General features: G+C 42.6%; 1 protein-coding gene across 1 annotated transcript in view; it reads left to right on the forward strand.

Annotated features, from left to right (window-relative positions):
- The first annotated feature begins 280 nt into the window (after positions 1 to 280).
- LOC118698803 (uncharacterized) overlaps positions 281 to 27,409 on the forward strand; it is a 36,464-nt gene continuing 9,335 nt past the window's right edge. The window contains exons 1-3 of the mRNA XM_036402344.1: positions 281 to 340; positions 551 to 745; positions 9,175 to 9,225. Of these exons, the coding sequence (XP_036258237.1) occupies positions 281 to 340; positions 551 to 745; positions 9,175 to 9,225 (306 nt within the window). The remainder of the gene's footprint in view (positions 341 to 550; positions 746 to 9,174; positions 9,226 to 27,409) is intronic.

The following is a 27,409-nucleotide window of genomic DNA, read 5'->3' on the forward strand; positions in this document are numbered from 1 at the left end:
TCACATTAACGTTCGAATGCAAGGATTATTGGGCAACTCTCTGGCTTCCTACTAAATACACTGCAGGCCTCCGTTCAACCTGTAGAACCAGATGGGGGATGTTTTCTGTTCTGGCACAGTTTGTCCTTTTGAGACATAGAGGAAAAGCTTTTTGCTAAGATATAGGCAACAAGAGATGCAGAAGACGGAGATGCAGGGCTCTCTGAAGCTAAGGGCTGGCCCCAGGCATCTTTCTGTAGAAGCCGCGCTGCAGAGTGCACCGCGACTGGCACAATGCTCCATGCGCGAAGAAGCCGCTTCTTCGCCTCCGGGAGACAGAGAGAGTGGCAGCTTCCGAAAGGTGAAGATCCAAGCCACACAACACTAGGATTGTTTGCGCACTTTTCCAGCTGAGAGAAAACAGTACCTTACCACAAATCCGCCTTTTCCTATAACATTACCATTCGAATGGAGGGAGTTTTGGACAACTTACTTTTTCTTCTTTCTAAACACTCTGCAGACCTTCCTGCCATTTCAAGAACACGATCAGGAATGTTTGCTCTACTGGCAGAGTTTGTCCTTGCGAGACATAGTGGAAAATCTTTTTGCTAAGATACAGGCCACCAGAGACGCCGAAGATGGAGATACAGAGCTCTCCTTATCTAAGGCCCAGACCCTGGGCGTCTCTCGGCAGAAGCCGCAGTCCGTAGTGCCCCACGACCGGCACAATGCTCTGTGTGGACAGAAGTCCCTTCTTCGCCTCCACGTAACTGAAAAAAGAAGGACAAGCTTAAACCTCAATTGTTTAGTGGTTTCGGCGTTTCAGCCAGGTTAATAGTGCCATTCGTTACGGCAGTTGTCGCTGCTGGGCAAGCTTTGACTCCCCCTAATAAGTTGGGATGCTGGATGGTCAAACAACTAAAGGTAAGTTCAGCAGTTTTAAATCAGTTGCTCAGTGATGTAGATATCATTAGACATGGCAAACTGCAAAAGAAAACTCCTATCGATTTATCATTGTTAGCACATGGGTACGAGTCTGAGGATTTTGAAGGAATGAGTTGTATGAACATGTTTCACCATTCTGCAGTCATTCACAGGAAACTCAAACAACGAGAAGATAACATGAAGAAATTGAGTGGGAATGAATGGGGTTTGCATGAGCGATGGGGAAGAACTGGATTTTTGAAAGATCTCGTAAAGGAAGCTTTATTATTACTAGGAGTCATTATTATATTGCTTTGTGTTATTCCATGCATCACAAAACTGGAGAGCCTCTTGGAAGAAAATACGGTGGAAAGGGTTTGGCTGGTGCAAGAAGAAGAAGAAGGGGGAATTGTAGCAATGTATCTGAACCACTTAGACTACAGGGTGCACCAGCCATCCTGCTTGGAACTGTTCTTATCAGAATTTTCTCAGGGCCCTCTGGAATTCATCAAAGTTACTAAGACATAAGCCGTGCTAAAATAAGAAAGAGAAGCTGAGAAACCAAATTCAAAGACCACAAGAACTGGATAACGAGGGGCAGCAAAGCACCTGGACTGTAACCAAACACGTCTTCTGAGAAGTGCATGCAGAATGCGTGAACAAGACAAAGGCACCAATAAGAAATGCAGGCCTAGAGATTTAGAATGCAGAGATTTTGAATGTGTAAGTGCATCATGTCAACAATCAACGGCTTCTGCTTAATTCTCTTGCTCCGTTGTCCAGGAGTCCTGAATTTCCCACTAGGGATACTTACTAAAAGTGTTCCAATTTTCATGATAGATTTACTGTCTAGACGATGAATAATGGGAATAATTCTTTCAAATCCTTCACTTACTGGCATCTGTATGTCTCATCTTTTCCTGATTGAACTGGTGGCTATACATTAGTTATGACTAAAAGGGAATGAGTTTTAAAGATCTGTTGCAAGGAAATAGATTGGTAGCTCTGCTTCCATTTCCATTGTCTAAGAAGAACTCCGATTTGTTTTGGACTTTTCATAGACCTCTGACTAGATTAGCATTTGTCTTTGATTGACCCCATAAATTTTAGGCTACTAGGCTTGACCAATGAATAGAAAGGGGAAAGTCACACAGCTTAGGTAGTTCCCTTTTCAGCAACTTCTCAGTAGTAGGGACATTTCTGCCCACAAGTTTGTTACTTCAGCTAGCAGATTATGCTCACTCCAAAAGAAGGTGAGAAGTTTGCTTCCCTAAATGGTCCAATAATTCTTCCTGCTTCTTTGTGACTCTTTTGTATGACTGGATTCTGTATTACTGGAGTTTGTTACAAAAAGTTGGATTAAATTGCGTGCGTCCGCTCTTGGGGGCAACAGTATTTCGCCAATAGCATCTAGGCTTTTATCAACCTGAGACTGAACAGACCGGACACTTAAAACAGTAAATACTGCTAGTTCAAATTCCATTTTTAGACTAGTCAAACCGAATGGTAAACCTGCATCAGTAGGGAGGGACATTGAACTTTCATTTTTTTGGAGAGAAGCTAATGAAAAAGTTTCACCAGAATCAGAGCAGGCTGTAAAATAAGAAAAGCATCATGAAAAGAGGCCAATCCTATCCTTTTAGTATTGCTAGTTGTGATTGGATATGAATGAAATGTGTCAACTCTGTGTTCCTGGGTATCATATCAGTAACAGGTACATCAGCTACTGTAGTTCTCTCCTAAAGCCAAGAACAGAATCCAAAGAATTGTGATTCCATGGTCACAATTCACCCTGTGATGGTGACAGGTGAAAAAGGAGTGGAAGGTGCATGGGTAAATTAACTTGAATGGCTTATCTAAATCAGCAGTCACTGAAGACTTCAACAGGTCAGTTGCCCATGTTTTAATGATTCTTTTAATCTTTGGTCATGTTTTTCTTGGGATTCTTTTAACCTTTCCCCATTAATTCAGCCTCTGCTCTCAAGCCTTTGCTGACATTTCAAGTATCTCGACAAGCTGGAAATGTGTTGTCTTTATTTATCATGTCATAATTCCCTTCAAAAGGTTGTTTGCCTCAAGTTTCATTTTTGCTGGTTTTCTGCTAGTTCATTGTGAGAGGGCAGCAGGTGCTTTGTAAGAGCAAGTACACAATCCTATAGCTTGCTTTTCTTTTGATGTGGCCTGTCTAGAAAACTGAATGACTGAACATTTCCGACAGGATTTTCTCTCCCCATTATGTTTCACCGGAAGGGCAGATGCAAATCATCTACTTAAACTCTTGGCACGGAAGAAATTAGTGGTTTGCTGCTGCATATAGGTAGAAGCTTACAAAAGGAAGGCCTTGGGCTGAGGCCCGTTACTTTGGCTAAGTAGAAAAGGACTATGCGAAGGTGAGGCTGCTGAATTAGAGGTAGAGCAACGAGTTCTGGAACCGTCTGTCATGGTTTGACACTGGCACAATGCCAGTGCCCCCATGAAGATACCCTCTCCCTGGTAGCTGCTGTGAGATGTGACCAGGAATAAGCAAAGCAGGCTCCTACTTAGGGAAGAAAGAAAACAAAACTTTATTAACTACACTACAACTACAGATAAAAAGGAAAACACACACAGGCAAAATGAAAACCTTACAAATACATTTCCTCCTCCCCCCACCAAATTCCCAACACAATACATCTATTCCTCAAATCACCAACTCTTAGTCCAGCACCACTCTTCAAACAATCAATCCTCAGTTCATCAAGAGGAGAGGAGTCCTTCTTGTACCATGGGCTTCCCCTGGAAACACAGCTGAAGCCTCATGTGTTTCCATGTCACTTGTGGCACTGCCCGGAGTACATCTGCCGTCGTGACCTCTTCCTTTCATGTCCAGTTCTCTCACCACTGAACACGGACCAGAGCTGCTTCTAGTGTTGTCTTTTTAAGGATGCACTGTCCCGATCCAAAAAAGGCACACTCTCTCCTTTGGGACACCTGTCCCCACAATCTCTCCTTTGGGATACCTGTCCCCCCCATATTTTTTCACCCCCTGGGGCCGAGGGGCACTAACACTGAACCCTCTTGGTTCTGTGGCCATTGCCTCCCCCTAGAATGCATTCTCTGTGTCACAAGGAACATGGTTCTGTCCATGGCTATACAAAAAGAGTCCAGCAAAAGCCACTCCATCGTCTCTTCCCACCAAGATTCTTCTCTACTCTTCTACTATTTCTCACTCGCCCAGACCTCTCTCACACTTGCACATTTCCTTCCTCATCTTCCACTCTATCTTCTCAGAGAGGTCAATGATCTGTAAAGTTCTCATTCTCCGAAAAGGGGTTAAAAGCTCCTACAAGCGGCTGGCTGCACCCCCCCCTTTCTCTCCGTCCCAGCCATGCTGCCGGCGCAGGCCCATGTTTATCCAGTTTCAAGGTTACAGTCCCAGGCAGCGGCTCTCTTTCTCTCTCTCTCTCTGTGTCTCTCAGGGGGGGCTGCCCGATGGCTCCCGGTGTCTCTCTCTCTCTCTCTTCCACCCTTCCACCCCCGGGCTCAGGCCTACCTCTCCCGGCCACATGGCTTTTCCCTCCCCCTGCCCAGCCAGCAGCTGGGCCGGGGGAGAGACCCGAACTCTTTCCCGCCGGAAACCCAAGAAGGACCTTCCCAGGGGAGAGCTCTGCTTTTAACCCCGTGTTCTCAGAGGTGGATCCATGTCCTAATGGCAAGGTTAAATGCCAATATTAAAGTCTGAATATCCATTGGCCCAAAACACAGCATCCCAAAAAACACATTTCCTGTCAAACCACCACATGGTCGCCTGTTCACAGCATGGCGTATGATGGTTGGTTGAATGAATTTTGTTATGGCTTAAAGCTATGGAACTGATAAAGGCCTGAGTGCTTCAAAAGCCTGGTTTTTGCAAAAAAGCAGCTCTCCTTTGCACCTGCCTGGGGACTCTGCGTCACTAAGGACCCTCACTCCCAGTTTGCCAAGGAGGTGATCAGTAGGAATGTTGCAGAGCTGCTGTGTCCATATGAACGGAATGGCAAAGAGTGAAGCGGTGAATATTTCTGGGTTTTAATACAATGCTGCTGCATTGGTGCCAGTTTAGTCAGTTTTCCATCAGTGGCCTTTCTGTCTAGAAGAACACTGCCCAGAGTCTTTCTATTGTTTTAATACCTTTGTTCAGCTTAAAGGATGATACAATCTTTACATTTTGAAGATCCCTGTTAGGAAACACTATGCCAGAGGAGTCATTGCTCCCTTTTCTTCTGCCTCCTTTGTAATTTTCAGAGCCTCATTTCAAATTTCTGCTAATGTCAAGAAGAATACTGAGACTACTCAGCAGGGTTGACGCTCTCAGCTGCTTTCCTCATTCACACTGCTTCATACTGTATTTGATTTAATGGCCTGGTTTTGTCATCCGCATTTTGCTGTGATCCAAAGCTAAATATTCCAGGCCTGTGAACACAAAAATAAGTCTTTGTCTTTTGCAAGAACTAGCCCTAGGAGGATTTGTGTTCATTTTGATTTCTACGGTGTTAGCCCTATTGCAGAAAAAAAGGAGATTGTACTCTCTTCTTGTGTACTCTCTTCTGGTGCTCTCATTCCCTCCTCTCTGCTTTGCATGCCCTAGTTAATCTACAGGCATGAATCATTTGGCATCATCTCATAGTGAGTTTCTGCATAATTTCACGTACTTACAAAGGCCATTTGCCAAGGGGCTTATATAACCGTTCAAGGGGCAAAGAATTGTAGGGCTGGGCAAGTTCAAGTGCTGAAACTGTAAGTGGATAAGTCATGCCATATTAAAGAGACAGAGCAAAGCAGTTGATCTAGGACTTTCAGCTGGACAGCTTTAAGAATAGCAGCTTGACAGCAATGACACAGTCATCTTCCTAGCTGTATTCCAGAAAGAGAAAAGAGACACCTTCAATGGTTAAGATTTTGGCATGAGAAAACAGCAAGAAATGTAGAACAAAATACTCCGGCCAGATAAAGTGCGTTTTTCTCGTCAGAATTTTGCAGTTGTTCTTTCTTGTCTGTGCCTTTACTTTTCACAGAAGACAGGGTGGCATTTAATTATTATTGTTGTGTTTTCTTTTGTTGGCCTCCCTCCTTCTATCTGCAATTAACAATTTTGCCTTGCTTTACTGGCTTCTCTTTCTTTACTTATAGAAGGTTACATGAGGTCTTCCAACCTTGTCATAAACAGTCTCATACAGTGGGAAGAAGTAGAAGGTACATCTAAATGGATAAAACAAACCCACAAAAATAGAGGTTTTTTACAGTCTTCTGTGAGAACAAGATATCTTTGAACTGAGTAATGCTTTAATCTTTAGTCCACTCATTACTATTATTACAAGTGTTTGGCCTTTAGTACATAGCCTTTGAAATCATACAGCCCAATATTTTTGGCTAATTTTGTTTTATTTCTAGCGAGGACTTGGTTCTTAAGGAATACCTCAGAGCGAGAGCGTCCATGGTAGAGCTGTGCTGCCATATCAAAAGTGTTGCAAATTCTGGTAGATTTTGTGCTGGTAATACGTCTAGGAAAGAAAGGTTTTACATCTTTTTTGACTTTCAAATGTAACCATTATTTGAAAAAGTTAAAAGTTAGGGGTGTCACCCCATTTCTGTCACCCCCCCAAAGTACTTCTCTCTGGAATGTTACTCAGGGATTACATATAAAAGCCCACCCTGTAAAAAATATTGCAGATGCTCTGCAATAAGTGCAGCTTAGCAGCTAGAGATGATTATGTGGGTTAAATGACATTCCTTCTGCAGTGATGGAAACTCTGTCTATGCAGACATATTCAACAAAGGTTACCATGGCTTAGCTCCTCTCCTAAACTTCATGTGCATTTTCAAACTTCCCAAGAAGGTGAATTCATGCTCCTTCACTGCTCTGTACTGGACTCCCAAGAGAATATCAGTGTGCTTTTTGTCATTTACAGCTGTCATTGCTTAGCTCTTGAACATGAGACTCTCGCGTGACTGATGAAAGTGGTCTAGTTAAGAGTAGGTCAAAGACATGCTCCTGCTCTAGAAGGAGATGAGAAGGTTTCTGCAGTCTTTGTCATCTCTACTGCTTGTGATTTCTATCCAAAACCAGTGGGAAGTTTTCTGAAGGCAGTCCAGAAGCTGGCAATATGGACAGCTTACAACCAAACACTTGCTGCACTGCTACCACGGTGATACCAGGAAGGACTTAAAAAATTTAAAAGGGCAAACAAAGCAGTTGGAAGGAAAAGAACATTAACCATTATTCCATTCTTCTAATATATCATTCTTTAAATCATCATTTTCATGCAGTTTCACGGTTTGTGTTGGTATCCCTCTAAAGGAATCTGAGAGTAAGCTTTCCAAGGAAAGCTCTGGATAGCAATGTTTGTGTAAAAATAGTATTTTATCTCCTGTATTTGTTTGAAGCAGGTAAGCCTTTTGCTGTCACCAGTGTTGATTAACCTTTCCTGTCATATCTCTCTTCAAATCTATATTCTGCTAAGGGTTATTAATCTACTTTAGAATTGGCACGTGGAATAAGATTACTTTTCCTTTTTGAAAGCTAATGTCATTTGACCTACTTACAGCAAATAATTCATTAATTGTAAGTCCCCAGCTAGCATCTTTTACGCATGTTCTAACCTTCTGAAGAAGTAACAAAAACACTCTCCAGTACTTTACTTTCTTAAGCACACAAAATGCTTCCCTCCTTTGCAGTTGGCATCTGTAAAATGAGCCACATATCTGCAGTATTTTGACGTGCACCATATTTAGCCAAGTAATTCAAAACAAACAAAAAACCAGTCCCTTCAATTTTGGAATATTTTTGAATTGTTTTTGAATATACAAAACATATCCTTACCTTACTTATTGCATGCAGATTTAATCATCGTGAAAGCAACCCTATGTTTCTGTTCGGATAGCATGGTTTTCCCAGTTTTCCACAATTGTTCTTGGCACAGTTTTCTACTTATGTGACTGTTAGGACACTCGCAGGTACTTCTAAGGTACTGTAGTAAGCAGAAAAGGAGGAGAGATTGTGCCTTATTTCTGGCTTCCTTTGGTTTTCTTTTTGGTTTTCTGCCTCTTGCTCTTTTTCATGTCACCTTTCTAGATACTGTGATTTAGATTTGCAGTTTACTAAGCTGTGCTTTCTGTCTGGAATTCTTGTAAATTCTGAAAGGAACCCAACCAGTAAATATGCATCTTTTTATGATTTGCTAGCTACATAGAAAATCTTCCTGCTGCTCTAAAATGCTTTTATTTGATATGCATTTTTCTCACCAGCCCAATGAAAAGAAAAGTTCCTCTATTCACTGCTTTTGTACTGGATTCAGTTCAATGTGCGCTAACGGTGCAAAAAAGTCCTGCTGGAAGAAAGGATCTGCATACCAATTGACCAAGACACGTGCTACAAGGGTCTTGAAAAGGTTCAAAGTTTCTCTACCTTTTTGGCAGTCTGTCTTCACAGCAAGACTTGATGAGGGATTTTGCTGGCGTTTCTTTGACAGAAAGCAATAACGAAGCAAGGAAAATGGAGCAGCAAAAGAAGATAGCAGCAAAAGGTACATTATCCCCTCTGTTATTATCATTGTCGAAAAAAAATTTTTCTCGCCATGTTACATCAAATACCTTAGTAGAGCTAAAGACTAGAAAAACGCAGCTCTGTTCTGGTTCATTAAAAGCAAAGCCATCTGTGCACAGAAGTGCCCAGCGTGATGCTGGGAACTCCTAGCTGGTTTCAGTAAGCTGTCTGGAGAACTGCATTTTCGGTGGGCTTTACTTGCATGTCTGTAAGGTGGGGAGTTTATGTGTGGCCTTGAACCCTGAGAGTGCCATGGGCACAGAGACCCATCGTGTAGCTCTCTGACTAGCCACAGCACACTGAGGCATGATGGATTACTGCCAGAGTTCACGTGGTAGAAAGGTTTTCTGCCCATTGAAGAAGGACACTTCCATTATCTTGCATAGAGCCATTCTGTATGTTACAATGGTACCTTAATTTCATCAAGTGCTATATGAACAATGGCTAGTAAGCGTAGATTCTTAAGCTTCTCGTGTTTGATCTGTTTCCTGCTTCAGTAAATAGCAAAACTTCCAAGGATTGCAATGACAAGAAGATGAAGCTGCTAGTGTATTTCAAATGTTTGCCTAATAAAATGGTGATTCTTGCACATATTCACAATGGTAATTTACGGTACCAAAACACCAGCTCTGCTCAGGGCAATTCTGAAATTGACTTGAGCTCTTTTCCATGTTTCTTAGCAGGTGAACTGAGATACTTCTAGCTTCAAGGCAAGGCGTTTGACAGCTGTCTCAAAAAGGCTCGGGCTGTTGGATGAAAAGGTGAAAACACTGAAGTGAATGGGGGGAAATTTCACTTCTGGTTTATGTCATAGATTCAGCCAGACGATCAACAAGCATTAGTTTTATGAGGTACCAGCGTAGTCTTTCACTCTTGCAGATCCCCAAAAGCTTAAACTATCCAGCAGCTTCTTCCTTGTAACAAGTGCCACATCCAAAAGCCAGGCCTGGCCGTCACCTTCTCCTCGCAGCCTACAAACTCTGCCAAACGTACCGGTGATTCTCACTTTCCTTCTCAGCTACATGGAAAGCACATCCTCTCCACGTCACCAAGTCCTTAGTGAAAGCAAACAGCGGTTCACCTTCAAACAGCTCAGTGTGCCAGGACAGAAAGCTTTCACTGACCTGTCCCCTTGCCTTTTCCTTGCAGCCTTTTATTTTCAGAGCACACACAGAGGCATTGCACTTTGCTTCTCAGCTGAGTGCATTGCCATATTGCTGGAGTCCCACACGTCCATTTCCTTCTCGCACAAACTGCTTCTGTTGAAACGTGCTGATGTGATGTGCTTTCCTGCTCAGCTATTCACACAGTCACATTCTATGTCCTGCTTGCAGTCTGAATCTAAAAGGAGACGTTTCTGACTATGTCTCACAGACACAGATGTACCAGGATGAAAAGGTTGCTTGGACCTTGCCACTTACTTTTGAAAACATCCATTTACTCCACAATCAAGAGACAGCTTTCTTTGCTTTACATCTTGCAAACTTCATACACACGCGTGCATAGACACACACACACCCACAAAGAGACACACATGCATGACAGAGCTATGCACTTTCTTTCTTTCTTTCTTAGCTGCACTCACCTATATCTCACCTTGATCTCTCTACCACTTTTCTCTTGGCCTCTCTACCACTTTCTCTTGGCCATGGACATTTCCTGTTAAGATACCCATTGCATTGCCTATCCCTCCCCCACATTGCCTTGCCTTTCCTACCCAATCTTGCATTTCCTTGTCATTGCTGACCATTCCTTTCCTTTCCTTTGCCTTCCTGACCCATGCATGTCCTTCCCTTGCCCTTCATACCAACCCAGTGCCTTGTATTGACTTGCTCACCTATCCCTCTTTTCCTTCCCAGTTGTCCAGCTCCAATCTTTCATTTCCTTCTCCTTCTAGGACTCTGATTGTCTTGCCTCCCTCTCTTTTGTGTTGCCTGGCAAAGCCACCACTTGTCTTGCCTTGCCCTTGAACCCCTTCCTTGCCTTGCATTACCTTGCTCAACAGTCCCCCACCTGGAACTCACCACCCCTCTTTTTTTGTGGAATTTCTTCAACTTGCATTGCCCTGCCTGCTTCTCCTAGGATTCTCCAGGCTTCCACTGGCTTTTTTTCTCAAGGCCCCAGTGTTTCAGGGAGCATGTGAGAGGAAGCCTGGAGGAGGCCACGTGCAAGCACACCTATCTGTCCTGACAGCTTTCTTCTGACATCTATCCTTACATGTCTTGAATTTTGGACACTAAGTTCATCTTTCACCCTTGGGCTTCAGGAGCAGAATGACAGTTCTTTTGCATACAAAAGAAAGCAGGCAACCCAAGTGTCTTAGGTGCAGATTAGACATGACCCATGCAAGATCAAGGCTGGACAGAGCGGTCTGTCCGGGCCGCTTTTGTGTACCAGCAGTCTTTGAATGGACCTGCCACTTGCCTTGCTTTGGCAACCAAACAGTTTCCTTGCCTTGTCCTGCTGATTCTCCATTGCTTTGCATTCCCTTGCATGCCCATGCCTCACATTTGACCTGCCTACAGTTTTTCCTTGCCTAGCCCTTCCTATTACCATCAGCTCCTATGCCCAGCCTTGCCTCTAACTTCTGGGACTTGTCTCACCTACCACTCCATTTGCTTTCCCCTCACGGCTTCAGTCTTGCCAACCTGTCCCTTGACTTGCCTACAATTGCCCACACTTGCTTTGCATTGCCTTACCTGCATGGAAGGCAAGGCAAAGAGTGGTAGGCAAGGCAAAGCAAAGCCAGGAATTATTTGAAGGGCTAGGCAAGGCAGACATAGGCAAGCAAGCAAAGCTAGGGTAGGGTAGGCTAGGAAAACTAGGCATGGTACTGAAGGCAAGGCAAAGCCAAGTGACTTGGAGTGCTGTCTCTGTCCCTCTGGGGAGCTTCTCAGGAACCCTCGGCCAGTCCCGAGTTGGCGGACACCGGGGGGACAACCCCAACACAGCCAACAGCTGGGAGATACTCTCTCGTGCCCCGAGGGTACTGAGGGCACCTAGGCTAGTTGCCTTTGCAGCAGAAGAGACACCAGAGACATCAGTAGGTGATAAAGGGCCGACTCTTAGCAAGGGTTAATCCAAGGTTTTATTCAGGGGCTCTGGGGAGCTCCTGCACCTTAGGGGGCCTCCTGCTGAGAGCTCTGGAAGATGTGCCAAGGTTACACTTAATAGGAGGTGGAAACCGAAAGTAGATTACATTTTACTAAACAATAAGTGACACTACGGGATGGGTACTGGGGGACATTTAGGACCATGTATGGGGCAAGGCTTGGGGGGCTGACCCCTAGCCTCTGGCTAATCACTCAAGGACATGGAGCGAAGCTTCTAGATGGAGGGGATGGGATCCTGAGTGATTGACAGAGAGCCAGGGTGGGGGTTTGAGGATGATCTCATCCAGGGAGAGGGATTACACAGGTGAAGGGAGGGGAGTACAGTCTGGGATAAACCATTTGGGAAAAATATGGGGAAACAAAACAAAACTTCTTCAAAGTATTACAAAGTATAAAAATCACACTACAAGAGTCTGCCTTTCCTTGCTTGGGAAGTAAGGATATGATCGCAATGTTGGTGGGGGAGCTGATAAGGTATCGTGGGGAGGTATAGTCCAACATTTCTGTACTGGCCCCTTCTGTGTAGGAGCCATTGTTGGACAGAGTGATATTTACTTTTATTTTCCAATACTTTTCACCCATGTTGGCAAGTGCACCTTCACCATAAACCAATCTCCAAGTGCCAACATCACCACAGAAGATGGAAGACAAGAAGAAGAAAGAAAAAGGACGAGACATGCCCTGATCTCTCCATCTTGTCTCCATAACCCCCTTGTACCAAAAACCTTAAAGTTTATATTTATTTCACCTTATAAATGTGTCCCTTTTACACCTTTCACTCTAAAGTGATTCTCATGTCTTCAAACTGCTGTCACTTCTGTGGATGGATCAAAATCAAGCCACCAAACACTCTTGGCAACATTCCAGGATTTCTGAGACCCCCAAGGGTTCTCCTGGCAACTCTGGACATCTGGAGTGATGTGCTGAGTTCCCACATCTCCCCCTTCTGTTTGCACTAAGAATACTTCTTTGGCAACTTGACTCATGACACGTCGCATACATAAAAAGATGCATGGGACGATGAGCATGAGGATTAAGAGTATTATTAGAATATAAAATCTCATTTTTAAAAATTCTCTCTATAAGGGAGAAAGATCAAAAAATCTCGCTACATCATTAATCTATGATTTAGTGATTTCGCTGAGTTTCTTTATACTGTCTTTTATTTTTTGAATATTTTCATGAATTGATCTTGAATGATTTGAGAGATTCATGTAGCACATTCTTTCAAACTTTTCACATCTATGTCTATGAGTAAGCAATAGATAATTTGCAATAGATTGTTGCTCTATTTTGAAGAGTTGCTTCTGTCACACTACTTATGTCTTTTAACATATCACTCAAAGCGAGAGAGACTGATTGAGCATGCTTGCTCAACTAACAACTCATGTGGTCTAGTTGAGTCAAGGCCACCTCTGACGCTGTCTGAGGTGAGAAAATTGCTGCTGCAATTCTCTTTGCTTTGTCTCAGGTGTATACTTCATCATCACAATTTGCACTGCAATGTTGCAAGGACTTTTTCTCTTTATGTTTTTGCTCTTTCAATACTTTCAAATGTGGTGATAACATTGAAATCTTTCTAATGATGCATGGACTTCTTTTGGCATTTGCAGGAATGCTGTGCCAAATTTTGTCTCTACAAATTAAAAAAAACTTACATGGCAATTGCACTGGGACTTGGATTGATCTTTTGGCTGTTGTCTCGGTGTGATTGCACTAAGCTGATGCGTTTTTATAAAACTTGTGATTTGGAGTGACATCAACGCTTTTGTTTGTCTTTGACACATTCGAAATTTCGAATTTCATGCATAGTTCTATTGTTATGGACTCGAAAATTTCTAATTCTTGCGGTTCGGTATAAGCCACAGGTAAAAGATGTGTCTAAGCACACTATTCATTCACAGGATCTTTGATGACTTGCGAAATCTCCATTGGAGAATGCTCTGGAATTGGCTATTCGTCTACTGGTAACTTAACTATGCATGTTGTGAATGGTTTCTCTGGTTTCGAATGTGTCAGGCAGATACTTTCTAAGTTCACTGCTTGGGTTAAAGTTTCTCAAACATTTTGTTTTGGTTGATTGATGGGTAGATTTGCTCTATTGCTTAAAGCAACAGATGAAAGCATAAGCATCATGAAGCTCATGACTTCATCTTTATGAAAAATCATTGTTATGTTTTCACTCAAAGCTACAAAGGAAAAACTTCTAAAGTTTTTATTCTTTTTGTCTCTCTTCTGAGTCGTTGTTCACAACTTGAGTTTCTTCTTCTGTCTGTGTGCTCGTTTCTTTGCTTCTGGGATCAGTGCTCTCTTGCTCTCTTGTCTGAAATGGCTTCACGTGTCGCGCTGACACTTCAGACTTCGCTCTGTGGAAACACAAGGGAAACTCTTGCTCTAAGTGATTAGTTTGAAAGGACTTTCTATTTGTCTTGTCTCTGGGTTTCTGATCAAAACTAAAGGATTCTCTCTTAGTTTTGCTTGAGAGCGGTTTGAAAAATGCTTCACGATTGGTGGATTGGGTTTTGAAGACGAACTGTTGAGAAAATTCAACACATACAATGCTTTGTTTAACTTCATGTGTGGTGTCGCTTCTGGCTCCCCCCTTTTCTGCTTATCTAAAAGGGATTTCAGGGTATGATGTGTTCTTTCAATGATTGCTTGACTTGTGGGTGAATGTGGAATGCTAAATGTGTGTTTGACACCCCATCTTTTCAGCAATCTGTCAAGCACTTTGCTTGTATATGTTGGACTATTATCTGTTTTTATTTCTTGAGGTACACTTAATGATGCAAACGCTTGTAAAAAATGTCGACAAGCATGTTTTGCTGTTTTTCTTGATGTGCTGAAGTAAAGACTGCTCTTGAAAATGTATCTCCTGAAACATGAACATTTTTGAGTCTCTCAAATGATGGATATTTTATGACATTTGTTTGCTACAGCTGAAGACTTTGCAGTCTTCGTGGGTTGACTGCTCTTGTCAAAGCAGGTGGTTGCATGAGTTGACAATCTGGACAAGCACTAATGATTTCTCTCGCTTGAGTTTTTGTGAGATGAAAGGATTCTATCAGCGCTTGCGCATTTTGATGAAAAAACGCATGACTCAGTCGTGCTTGCTCAAAAATGTCTGGAAGTGTTTGTGAAATGGGCATTGTCAATCTGTCTGCTTGAGCATTCTTTTTTGCTTAGAAATCTTGGAAGTGTTGTGTGCGCTCTGATGTGAGTGATGAAATATTCTTTTTCTCTGCTTTCTAGCACTGTTTTCATGTTTGCTAGATAGGAATATAAAACTTCATTGCTGACTTCTTTCAAGAGCGAACTTTCTAATTGTTTGACTACACTTGCAACATGCAGAGTCCGTGACTAAATTGAGCGGTTGTTGGAACAACTGAAATGCTCAGACAACAGCTGCTAATTCTACAATTTGTGGAGAGCTTTGAACTGTCTTCACGTTCGATTCTTATTCCCCTGTTGTTGAGTTTATCTATGTGATCACTGACTTGTGTGTCTTCTCTGAGCTATCAGTGAACACTGTGATCTCGTCTAGAGGTTCTTCACTTATTTTTGGCTTTGCTCTGTAACATATCTGTGACTGAAATATTCTATGTTGCAGAAAGTTGATTGTGCAAGCTCTTGGAAAAGCTAATAACGCAATTAACAAATCTTTTGATTTCTGCATCGCCCAATTGAAATAATCTTTCTTCAAAGGTAGATAAATCTTTGAAAATTCTCGTCTCGCCATTGTCAGCAATCTTGTTCTTTCTTTTATGATGATCTGTGCTGCTACCTCTAAATCTGTCAGAATTGTCTTTGAAGGCTTATACGGTAAGAAAATCTACTCTATGATTACTAAAGGATCTCTCTGAGATGCATTTCATTGGAAGATCAAACTATGGAATTGTGCTTTCTTTCTTAACACTGCTAATTGAAAAAGCAACAATTCAACGAATCGATGTGCTTGTCACTTCTGAATGGCATTTGTAACTTTCTCTAACTCTTTCTTTGCTTCTTCTGTGAGCGTCTTGGGAGATCGAATGTCTGCATCTCTTCTCAAGAGATCAAGCAACGCTGGAATGTCATTGTTTGTGATTTTCAAAATCGACTTCATCTAGTTGATTTCTCTTAGAAGTTGTTGTAAATCATGCAGATTGTTGACTTTTGTGCTGATTTCTATCTTTTGAGGCTTTATTGTTTTCTCTGAGATCTTCTACTCTAGATATTTCTAAGGCGCGACTTCTTGAATCTTTGAAACACTGATTTCTAGACTTGGCTTTTGCACTTCTGCAATCACACAGTCACGAGCTTTTTGCAGTTCTTTGTGTCGATGCTGCAATGAGCAGATCATCTATATAGTGAATGATTCTCACTTTCAGGAATTTCTTCTGCGCTGGTGATAAAGCTCGTGCTACGTACTATTGGCAGATTGTTGGCGAGTTCTTGAGGCTTTGAGGAAGGACTACTCAATGGTACTGCTGCAGAGATGTTTCTTTGTTGATACTTGGAACTGAAAAGGCAAGCTTTGAAGCATCATCTGGATGAAGCGGAATGCTGAACAAACAGTCTTTGAGGTCAATGACTACAAGCGGCTAATCTCTGGGAATCATCGAAACAGATGGAAGACTCAGCTTCTTCGAGAACTTCATTGATCTTCTTGAGATCGTGCAACAACTTCCATTTGCTTGACAGCTTCTTTTTGATGACGAACACTGAAGAGTTCCAAGGGTTGTTTGTTGGCTTGATGTGTCTCTTCTGTAACTGTTTTTGGACTAGGGTTTTCAATGCACTCAACTTTTTTTGCTCTAGGGGCTACTGATCTACTCAGACTGGATCATCTGTTTTCTAAGTTAACTTCAATGTGGCGAGTGCTGCAGTGACTTTGACTAAAAATCTACTTCGATCTTCATGCTTCATTGTGCTAAGAGATCTTGTCTCTAAACTGTGATTGGCTTCTGCACAACGAAAGGACGAATGATCGCCGTCTTGTTTCTTGGTCCTGTGACAATGATGGCATTCTCGCTCTGCAGACACAGAGAAACTCCCCCTATACCTGAGAGAGATCTCAAGGGTGCAATCAAGCTCTAGTTGCGAGGCTAAAAGATGTAGGATATTACTGTAACATCTGCCCCTGTGTCAAGCATGCTTCTGACTTCTATTGTTCTGTCTCTACAAGTCAATTGACATTTGAGCGTGGGTCGATTTCGACCTATGTGTTTTATCTATGTGGTATGTATTTCAACATGTTCTTTCAAAGGAAGCCCTTCTTCATCGAAGATTGACATGACTTCAATGGCGTGTGGTGGCAGAGCAAAAGCTCTCGCGATCTGAGTGTTTTCTGCTACAGTCAATGGTGGACAAAGTGCTTTTGCTAAAACTGTCAATTCTGTGTTTTTGTCTGCGGAAACAACTGATGGATAAACAATAAGTCCAAGGATTCTGCTTCTGTCTTGTCTTATTATTAAGAAATTTTGGTTTTTGTATGAATCTTCGTGGATCTTTGTTGGAACTTCTGCATGACTTTCATCTAGAAAGCAGATTAATTTGGAAGTTGCCAGTGTGCACTGTGCTCCTGGTGGAAGGAGGTCTGGGTCGCTTGAGAATCGACTGAGGAGTTTGCTGAGGGCGTCTGCTTGATGATCTCTGATGACTGTCTTGTTGGCTGTTGTGTCACTGCCATCACTTGTGTCGACACGCGCTGACGGTTTGCGGGTGCGCTCTTTCTCTCGTTTTTCGGAAGTGGTAAAGGATTCTCTTCCACGTCTGTCTGGGAATAACATTCTTTCACAGAGTGTCTTCTTCTGCACTGCGCACAGAGTGGCTTTGCAGGTTTTTGTGTCTGCACTTGTGGACAATTCTTTTTCAAATGTCTAAACGCTCTACATTTGTAGCATTGTCTTCTCGATGGATTGTTCTTTTTCTGGATGGTTGCAAGAAATTTATTTATGTTTTCATTTTGTTGTTGGAGTACTTTTTCTAGCATCTTTTCAACTACTTTGTCTTTATCTTCTGATTGCTTCTCTGGGTTTCTTCTTATCTGTTCTTCTCACTCTCTTCTCAGCTCATCTTTCACAATTGATGCGACGTGCTGAGGTGTTCTTACTCTGCTGCATGCCTCCACCATCTCTGCTAAGGATGGCTGTCTTGGCATTGCGCTGATGACTCGTTGACAATCTGGGTTGGCATTGCCGAAAGCTAGACTTTCTATGAGAGGTTGCTTCGCTTTGTCAATCGTCACTTGTCGATCTACAGCTTGCGAGAGTTGATCTATGAAAGATGAGAATGGTTCTGTGGGACTTTGCTTGATGCATGAGAATGGGACATCTGGAACTCTTGCCAGAGCAATCTGTAAGATCGCTTTGCGCGCTGCTTCTTTGATGTCATTCAACACTCGTCGTGGAAGCTGTGCTGCTTGCTCTACTGGATTGTCATCTAGAGGATCTTTTGCCAACTGTGCTTCTGTGAGATTTGCGTTTGGCCCACTTTGATAGCTGGCTCTTAACTCTGTGAGATATCTTCGCCATCTTCTGTCTCAGATGAGACTTTGTGTGTCAGTGAGAATCATTGACACAAGACATCGAATGTCATATGGTGTGAAATCATACATATTGAATGTCTCTTTTAAGAGCTGTTTGAAGAATTGTGAATTCAGACCATTGTTCTAAATGGCTTTTGATAAGTCTTTGATCACTTCATGACTCAACTTTTCCCACCTTGGATTTTGACTTTGTGCATCATATGTCACTGGCATTATAATGTCTCTTGATCTTCTGATCAGACTTTTTTCTTTTGATAACTCATTTCTAATTTCTTTCTAGTCTATTGGTTCTATCGGTCGTTCTTCTTCTTTCTCTGGAAACTCTATTGGCTATTGCCTGCACAATGGAATCGCGGAGGCTCTTGGTGATCTTTCGCTCTATGTTCTTTGACTTGAGGTCTTCGGTCTTGCTCTTAAATCTGAAAAAGAAACTTGAGGTTTTTGTGAACGCGTTCTTTTTGCTGCATCAAAAGACTGCAGGAAATTTCTTGCTGCTTCTGCTGCTGAAAGCATCTATGCTGGAATTCTCTCTCTTGCTGTAATGTGTATTATTTCTTCTCTTTGAGGCTGTGCTTCATTTGAGCTGTCTTCAACTTCATATGATCTTGAAGTTGATGGAAAATTATCTTTTTGTTGTGTTGTTGTTGTTGTTGTTGTTTTCTTTAATGTGGTTTTCTTTTTGTATATCGTTGGAAAAAATTGTTGCATTGTTGCAGTTTGGCCAGCAGGTGATGTGGTGGCGCTGTCGAACAGGTTTGACATGTCTTGCAGTGTGGTCATCTCTCTACAAGGTGGCGCTGTCATCTGCTTGGACGACTGTGATGACTACACGAACTCGATCGGTTCTTGCTCAGCAGACTGCAATGCTTGCGATCGTGTTTTAGAATGAGTTTGCATGGCTGTTGACTGAGCTGGCATTGAGGGTTGAATACGTGAATGTTTTTTTTGAGTGGAAGAGGTTTGAACCATAGGGATTGAGGCTGAAGGTATCAGGACCGGAGAGGGGGTGGAGCTTCGGGATGTCGAACCAAACCTCCTCTTTGCTTGAGACGTCACAGGAGATTGGACTTGCCCCCGTCTACGCTCTGTCTGCACTTCCTGCACACGTGCGCCTTCAGGAACGCTTCTTGCCTCCCCTGTACTGACATCACTGTCTCTGTCTTGCTCCACTTCTGAACTCTCTTCTCTAATGTCTGTTCTTGTCTTTCTCTCTTCTTCTTCTAACGCTGTATCTACGCCCCCCGCCGAAGCGCGCGGCCCTCCCTCTGCTGGTACTCTCTTTCGAGCTGCGATTCGAGCTGATCTCTGCGTCTAGACTTCTGGGTCTGACATCACTACTGCGCGTCTCTTGCGTCTCCCCACAGTAGCTTGCTGGAGCCTTGCAGCTGCTCTGCCTTTGCTACTCGTGTCTGACGCTGCTGCATCAGTTTGATAGCCTTCTCCGGCTTTCTCGGGAGCTTTGCCTGTCGCACGCACTTTTGGCACTGTGCCAGTCAAGACTGCTGTTGCCCTCGGCACTGCGCTCACAAAAGCCACACCAGAACTCACGTCTCTCATCGCCTCTGTGCTCTTCTTGCCAGCCGCTGCTGCCGCTGCGCCGCCGTGCCTGCCACGAGAGAGCGCATCTCTCCTTCCCTCTTGTTCTTTTTCAACCCCCTTCCCCGACTTTGCTACTTTTGCCTCCTCCTCTCCCTCTGACTCTTGCGAATCGGGGCGGTACGCTCTTAAAGAGCGACCTGTCTCTTCAATGTCGCTGGGAGAAAACTTTATTTCATCAGAGAGTGGAATGGTATCATCTGTGCCTGAGTCGGAGCTTGAAGCTTCTGCACTCTCTGGAGTCTCAGGACGCTTTGGGGTTCCCTTGGGTCTTCGGGATGGTGGGACTGAAGGCAATGACATTTTTCTTTGTCCCTCTTCTTCGGGCACTTTTTCCCCTGGGCCAATCGGGATCAGAGCCAATCTCTGTTTCGAGTCTTGCTCTCTTCCCTCTGTCTTTGTGGGATTTGCAACAAGTTGTTGCCTGGCTGACCCCATAAATTGAGTCGAGGTTGCTTCTAACATAATTCTTGCTGAAGACAGCAATTTCAAGGCTGTCTTATCATCATTGGTGGCTAAAAAATATAGGTGTCTATAAACTTCTTGCCAAAAACTTACTTCAAATAACAAACGTGTCTCTGCGTATGGGTAATTACACTGCACCCACAACAATAGCTCTCTAAGTTTTTTCTTTGGGATCTCCTTAGTGTGTGTGTCTGCCACGCCCTGTAGGTCGGACAGAATCTCTATTTGTTTTTGGGAAAGTGTACCTCCTATGTTCTTAATTCTTGACTTTCTCACCGAATTTGTCGTCAGACCAGTCTGAAGGCTCTTGGTCACTGGCCCGCAGATTACAGGAGATGGGCTGTCCTGCTACGAACTTTCTTCGGCTGAAGTGGAGTGCAATGTTCTCAGTGGCTGCTGCGTCTTCAGACCCTCCTGGCTGCTTTCTGGCTGCTTTCCCGAGGAGTTATCAGTGCTCTCCTGGGAATGAGTCTAGCCTGGGAGCTGCCCACTCGGCGCTTCAAGGCTGCCCCTGTGCAAGAGGTGCACACCAGAGCTCACTGTGGCTCAGCGAGTGCCCGCCGGATGTTGCTGGGTCGCCGGGTAGCCCCCCAGATCACCCACCGGGTGCCCACCCAGGGACGCCAAATGTCCGGTCCGGCTGTCTGTCTCTGCCCGGACACGGGTAGGGTGGTTCTTGGGTGGCACGCGTTTCAAAGGATGAGTCTGGACTCTTCAGCTTTTTGATCTTCAGATTGTTTATTGTTTCTTATCTACAAAATTTTCTGTCTGCCAACAGAGGTCTGATCTGCAAGGCAGCTAAGGGCACTCTGACCACCCACGGGGCGGTCATGTCTTTTTATACTAAAATCTACGTACATGATATTTACTTTTATTTTCCAATACTTTTCACCCATGTTGGCAAGTGCACCTTCACCATAAACCAATCTCCAAGTGCCAACATCACCACAGAAGATGGAAGACAAGAAGAAGAAAGAAAAAGGACGAGACATGCCCTGATCTCTCCATCTTGTCTCCATAACCCCCTTGTACCAAAAACCTTAAAGTTTATATTTATTTCACCTTATAAATGTGTCCCTTTTACACCTTTCACTCTAAAGTGATTCTCATGTCTTCAAACTGCTGTCACTTCTGTGGATGGATCAAAATCAAGCCACCAAACACTCTTGGCAACATTCCAGGATTTCCGAGACCCCCAAGGGTTCTCCTGGCAACTCTGGACATCTGGAGTGATGTGCTGAGTTCCCACACATTGCTATTCAGAGCTTTCCTTGGAAAGTTTCAATGGCAATCATGACAGTAAAATTCGGAGTGACAGTAAAATTCACTCAATAATGAGTAAAATTTACTCAGTCATGACAGTAAAATTTACTCAATCATAAGTAAAATTCTTATTTTGAGCTAAGTACCTTAACCAAAGGGTAGCTCAAGCATAACTGGCATTTGATGTCAACAAAGGCAACTTGGCCTGCACTTGTCACATCTACTGCATTAAAAAGCTTACTCTGTCTCAGATTCCTTTAGAGGGATACCAACACAAACCGTGAAACTGCATGAAAATGATGATTTAAAGAATGATATATTAGAAGAATGGAATAATGGTTAATGTTCTTTTCCTGCCAACTGCTTTGTTTGCCCTTTTAAATTTTTTAAGTCCTTCCTGGTATCACCGTGGTAGCAGTGCAGCAAGTGTTTGGTTGTAAGCTGTCCATATTGCCAGCTTCTGGACTGCCTTCAGAAAACTTCCCACTGGTTTTGGATAGAAATCACAAGCAGTAGAGATGACAAAGACTGCAGAAACCTTCTCATCTCCTTCTAGAGCAGGAGCGTGTCTTTGACCCACTCTTAACTAGACAACTTTCATCAGTCACGCGAGAGTCTCATGTTCAAGAGCTAAGCAATGACAGCTGTAAATGACAAAAAGCACACTGATATTCTCTTGGGACTCCAGTACAGAGCAATGAAGGAGCATGAATTCACCTTCTTGGGAAGTTTGAAAATGCACATGAAGTTTAGGAGAGGAGCTAAGCCATGGTAACCTTTGTTGAATATGTCTGCGTAGACAGAGTTTCCATCACTGCAGAAGGAATGTCATTTAACCCACGTATCATCTCTAGCTGCTAAGCTGCACTTATTGCAGAGTATCTGCAATATTTTTTACAGGGTGGGCTTTTATATGTAATCCCTGAGTAACATTCCAGAGAGAAGTACTTTGGGGGTTGGGGGGGAACCCCCAATTCTTAACTATTTCAAGTAGTGGTTACATTTGAAAGTCAAAAAAGATGTAAAACCTTTCTTTCCGAGACGTATTACCAGCACAAACTGTACCAGAATTTTGATGCTTTTGATTATGGCAGCATAACTCTACCATAGACGCTCTTGCTCTGGACTATTCCTTAAGAAACAAAGTCCCTGTTAGAAATAAAACAAAATTAGCCAAAATATTGGGCTGTATGATTTCAAAGGCTATGTACTAAAGGCCAAACATCGATAATAATAGTAATGAGTGGGCTAAAAGTTAAATCAATACAGCACAACTCAGTTCAAATATATCTTGTGTTCTAATGTTCTCACAGAAGACTGTAAAAACCTCTATTTTTGTGGGTTTGTTTTATCCATTTAGATGTACCTTCTACTTCTTCCCACTGTATGAGAATGTTTATGACAAGATTGGATAACTTCATGCAACCTTCTATAAGTAAAGAAAGAGAAGCCAGTAAAGAAAGGGCAAAATTGTTAATTGCAGGTGGAAAGAGGGAGGCCAAGAAAAGAAAACAAAAGAACAATAATAATTAAATGCCACCCTGTCTTCTGTGAAAAGTAAAGGCACAGACAAAAAGAACAACTGCAAAATTCTCACTAGAAAAACACACTTTCTCTGGCTCAAGTATTTTGTGCTACATTTCTTGCTGGTTTCTCATGCCAAAAATCTTAACCTTTGAAGGTGTCCCTTTTCTCTTTCTGGAATACAGCTATGGCTGTGCCATTGCTGTCAAGCTGCTATTCTCAGAGGTGGCCAGCTGAAAGTCTTAAATCAACTGATTTGCTCTGTCACTTTAATATGGCATGACTTAACCACTTACAGTTTCAGCAGCTGGACTTGCCCAGCCCTACAATTCTTTAATCTTTGAATGGTTATATAAGCTCCTTGGCAACTGGCATTTGTAAGTACATGCAACTATGCAGAATTTGCACTATGAGACTATGCCAAATGAGTCACGCTGGTAGATTAACTAGGGCATGCAAAGCAGAGAGGGGGGAATGAGAGCACAAGAAGAGAGTACACAAGAAGAGAATACAATCTACTTTTTTTCTGCAACAGGGCTAACACTGTAGAAATCAAAATGAACACAAATCCTCCTAGGGGTAATTCTTGCTAAAGACAAAGACTTCCTTTTGTGTTCAGAGGCCTGGAATGTTTAGCTTTGGAATATCAACCCAGTTACAAATGAAACTGCAGGAGGGAGCCACCATTCTTACAATGAACATTGATATGTGTATAACCTTTCATAGGGATCCATCTTTGTAACGCACATCACATTTTATAAGAGAAGAGGCATTGTTGAATGGCTTCAGTGAAAAAAAATCTTAAATGCAATCCGAATGGAGTTAGGATCCAAAGGAGCAAGTATTTCAAGAAAGCCTGAGATATTGCCTGTGATGAGATCCCTTCTAAGAGGTTCATTTAAGGTACCGAATTCTCCATCTAAATACTGGCAGATTAGTCAGAGGTGAAAAATCAATCTTTTTAAATGGTCATTTTGGAAGACAAGGCTTGCAGGGAATTTAGTACTTGCTGCTATATTGCCTACATTCCTGGAAAGAGTATTAAATACTGAAATACGACTCATGGAAGATGAAGTCTTTGTGAATGTGAAAGTCCACTGCATGGCAATCTCAGAAAGGAACCCATCAAAGCCCTTGAAATGCCAACACACAAGTTGTGAGCTGGCAGTGCATGCCAGTTTTTAGCAAACCACAGCAAAATGCAGATGACATAACAAGGCCATTAGGTCACATACAGTATGAAGCAGTATGAAAGAGGAAAGCAGCTGAGAGCATCAACCCTGGTAAGTAGCCTCAGTATTCTTCTTGACATTAGCAGAAATTTTAAATGAGTCTCTTAAAATTACAAAGGAGGCAAAAGAAAAGGGAGCAATGACTCCTCTGGCATAGTGTTTCCTCAAAGGGATCTTCAAAATGTAAAGATTGTATCATCCTTTAAGCTGAACAAAGGTATTAAAAAGACAGGAAGGAAATGGCATCAAATAATAGAAAGACTCTGGGCAGTGTACTTCTAGACAGAAAGGCCACTGATGGAAAACTGACTAAACTGGCACCAATGCAGCAGCATTGTACTAAACCCAGAAATGTCCACTGCTTCACTCTCTGCCATTCCATTCATATGCACACAGCAGCTTTGCAACATTCCTACTGATCATCTCCTTGGCAAACTGGGAGTGAGGGTCCTTAGTGATGCAGAGTCCCCAGGCAGGTGCAGAGGAGAGCTGCTTTTTTGCAAAAACCAGGCTTTTGAAGCACTCAGGCCTTTATCAGTTACATAGCTTTTAAGCCATAACAAGCATCATTCAACCAACCACCATACACCATGCGGTGAACACGCGATGGTTCTAGAACTTGTTGATCTACCTCTAATTCAGCTGCCTCACCTTCCCATAGTCCTTTTCTACTTAGCCAAAGTATCGGGCCTCAGCCCAAGGCCTTCCTTTTGTAAGCTTCTACCTATATGCAGCAGCAAACCACTAGTTTCGTCCGTGCCAAGAGTTTAGGTAGACGATTTGCATCTGCCCTTCCAGTGAAACATAATGGGAAGAGAAAATCCTGTCAGAGATGTTCAGTCGTTCCATTTTCTAGACAGGCCAAATCAAAAGAAAAGCAAGCTATAGGATTGTGTACTTGCTTTTACAAAACACCTGTTGCCATCTGACAGTGAACTAGCAGAAAACCAGCAAAAATGAGACTTGAGGCAAACAACCCTTTGAAGGGAATTATGACATGATCAATAAAAAGACAACAAATTTCCAGCTTGTCGAGATACTTGAAATGTCAGCAAAGGATTGAGAGCAGACACTGAATTAATGGGGAAAGGTTAAAAGAATCCCAAGAAAAACATGACCAAAGATTAAAAGAATCCCAAGAAAAACATGGGCAACTGACCTGTTGAAGCCTTCAGGAAATCAGTGGCTGCTGATTTAGGTAGGCCATTCAAGTTAATTTACAAATGCACTTTCCACTCTTTTTTCACCTGTCAGCATCACAGGGTGAATTGTGACCATGGAATCACAATTCTTTGGATTCTGTTCTTAGCTTTAGGAGAGAACTACAGCAGCTGAAGTAGCTGTTACTGATGTGATACACAGGAACACAGAGTTGACATATTTCATTCATGTCCAATCACAACTAGCAATACTAAGGGGATAGGATTGGCCTCTTTTCATGACACTTTCTTGCTATACAGCCTGCTCTGATTCTGGTGAAACTTTTTCATTAGCTTGTCTCTAAAAAAGGAGAAAGTCCAACTCAATGTCCCTCCCTTCTGGTGCAGTTTTACCATTCAGTTTGTCGAGCCTAAAAATTGAATTGGAACTAGCAGGAATTACTGTTTAAAGCGTCCGGACTGTTCAGACACTCTCAGGTTGATAAAAGCCTAGATGTTATTGGCTAAATACTGTTTCCCCCAAGAGCGGATGCATGCAATTTAATCCAACTTTTTGTAACAAAGTCCAGTAATACAAAATCCAGTAATACAAAAAAGGCACAGATAGGAAGAATAATTGGACCATTTAGGGAAGCAAACTTCTCACCTTCTTTTGGAAAGAGCATAATTTGCTAGCTGAAGTAACAAACTTGAGGACGGAAATCTCCCTACTACTGAGAAGTTGCTGAAAAGGGAGCCACCTAAGCTCTGTGACTTTCCCCTTTCCATTCATTGGTCAAGCCTAGTAGCCTAAAATTTATGGGGTCAATCAAAGACAAATGCTAATCTAGTCAGAAGTCTATGAAAGGTCCAAAAATAATCAGAATTCTTCTTGGACAATGGAAATGGAAGCAGAGCTACCAATCTATTTCCTTGCAACATATCCCTAAACCTCATTCCCTTCTATTCATACCCAATGTATAGCCACCAGTACAATCAGGAAAAGATAAACCTTAGAGATGTCAGCAAGGGAAGAATTTGAAAGAACTATTCCCATTAATCATCCTCTAGACAGTAACTCTATCATTAAAATCGGAGCCCTTTTAGTAAGTATCCCTTGTGGTAAATTCAGGACTCCTGGACCACGGAGCAAGAGAATTAAGCAGAAGCCGTTGATTGTTGACATGATGCACTTATACATTCTAACTCTCTGCACACGCTAGGCCCGCATTTCTTATTGGTGCCTTTTTTATGTCCACGCTTTCTGTGTGCACCTCTCAGAAGATGTGTTTGGTTACAGTCCAGGTGCTTTGCTGCCCTCCGTTATCCAGTTCTTGTGATCTTGGAATTTGGTTTCTCAGCTTCTCTTTCTTATTTTAGCACGGCTTATGTCTTAGTAACTTTGATGAATTCCAGAGGGCCCTGAGAAAATTCTGATAAGAACAGTTCCAAGCAGGATGGCTGGTGCACCCTGTAGTCTAAATGGTTCAGATACATTGCTAAAATTCCCCCTTCTTCTTCTTCTTCTTGCACCAGCCAGACCCTTTCCACCGTATTTTCTTCCAAGAGACTCTCCAGTTTTGTGATGCATCGAATAACACAAAGCAATATAATAATGACTCCTAGTAATAACAAAGCTCCCTTTATGATATCTTTCAACCATCCAGTTCTTCCCCATCCCTCAAACCGGTCATGCAAACCCCATTCATTCCCACTCAATTTCTTCATGTTATCTTGTCATTGTTTGAGTTTCCTGTGAATGGATGCAGAATGGTCAGAGAGGTTCATACAACTCATTCCTTCAAAATCCTCACACTCCTTCCCATCTGCTAACAATAACAAATCTATAACAGCTCTATTTTGCAGTGTGCCATGTCTAATACTATCTACGTCAGTGAGCATCTGATTTAAAATAGCTGACCTTACCTTTCGTTGTTTGACCATCCAGCATCCCAACTTATTAAGCATAGCCAAAGCTTGAGCAGCGGCAACACCTGGAGTAAGGAATGATTTGTGCTGGAGTGCCCCAAAACTCTACACGATTGTCACAATCCAGTCTTAAGCTTGTGTTTCTTTTTTCAGTT

This window comes from Molothrus ater, chromosome 14 (genome assembly GCF_012460135.2).
Source record: "Molothrus ater isolate BHLD 08-10-18 breed brown headed cowbird chromosome 14, BPBGC_Mater_1.1, whole genome shotgun sequence".
NCBI classification, from domain to species: Eukaryota; Metazoa; Chordata; class Aves; order Passeriformes; family Icteridae; genus Molothrus; species Molothrus ater.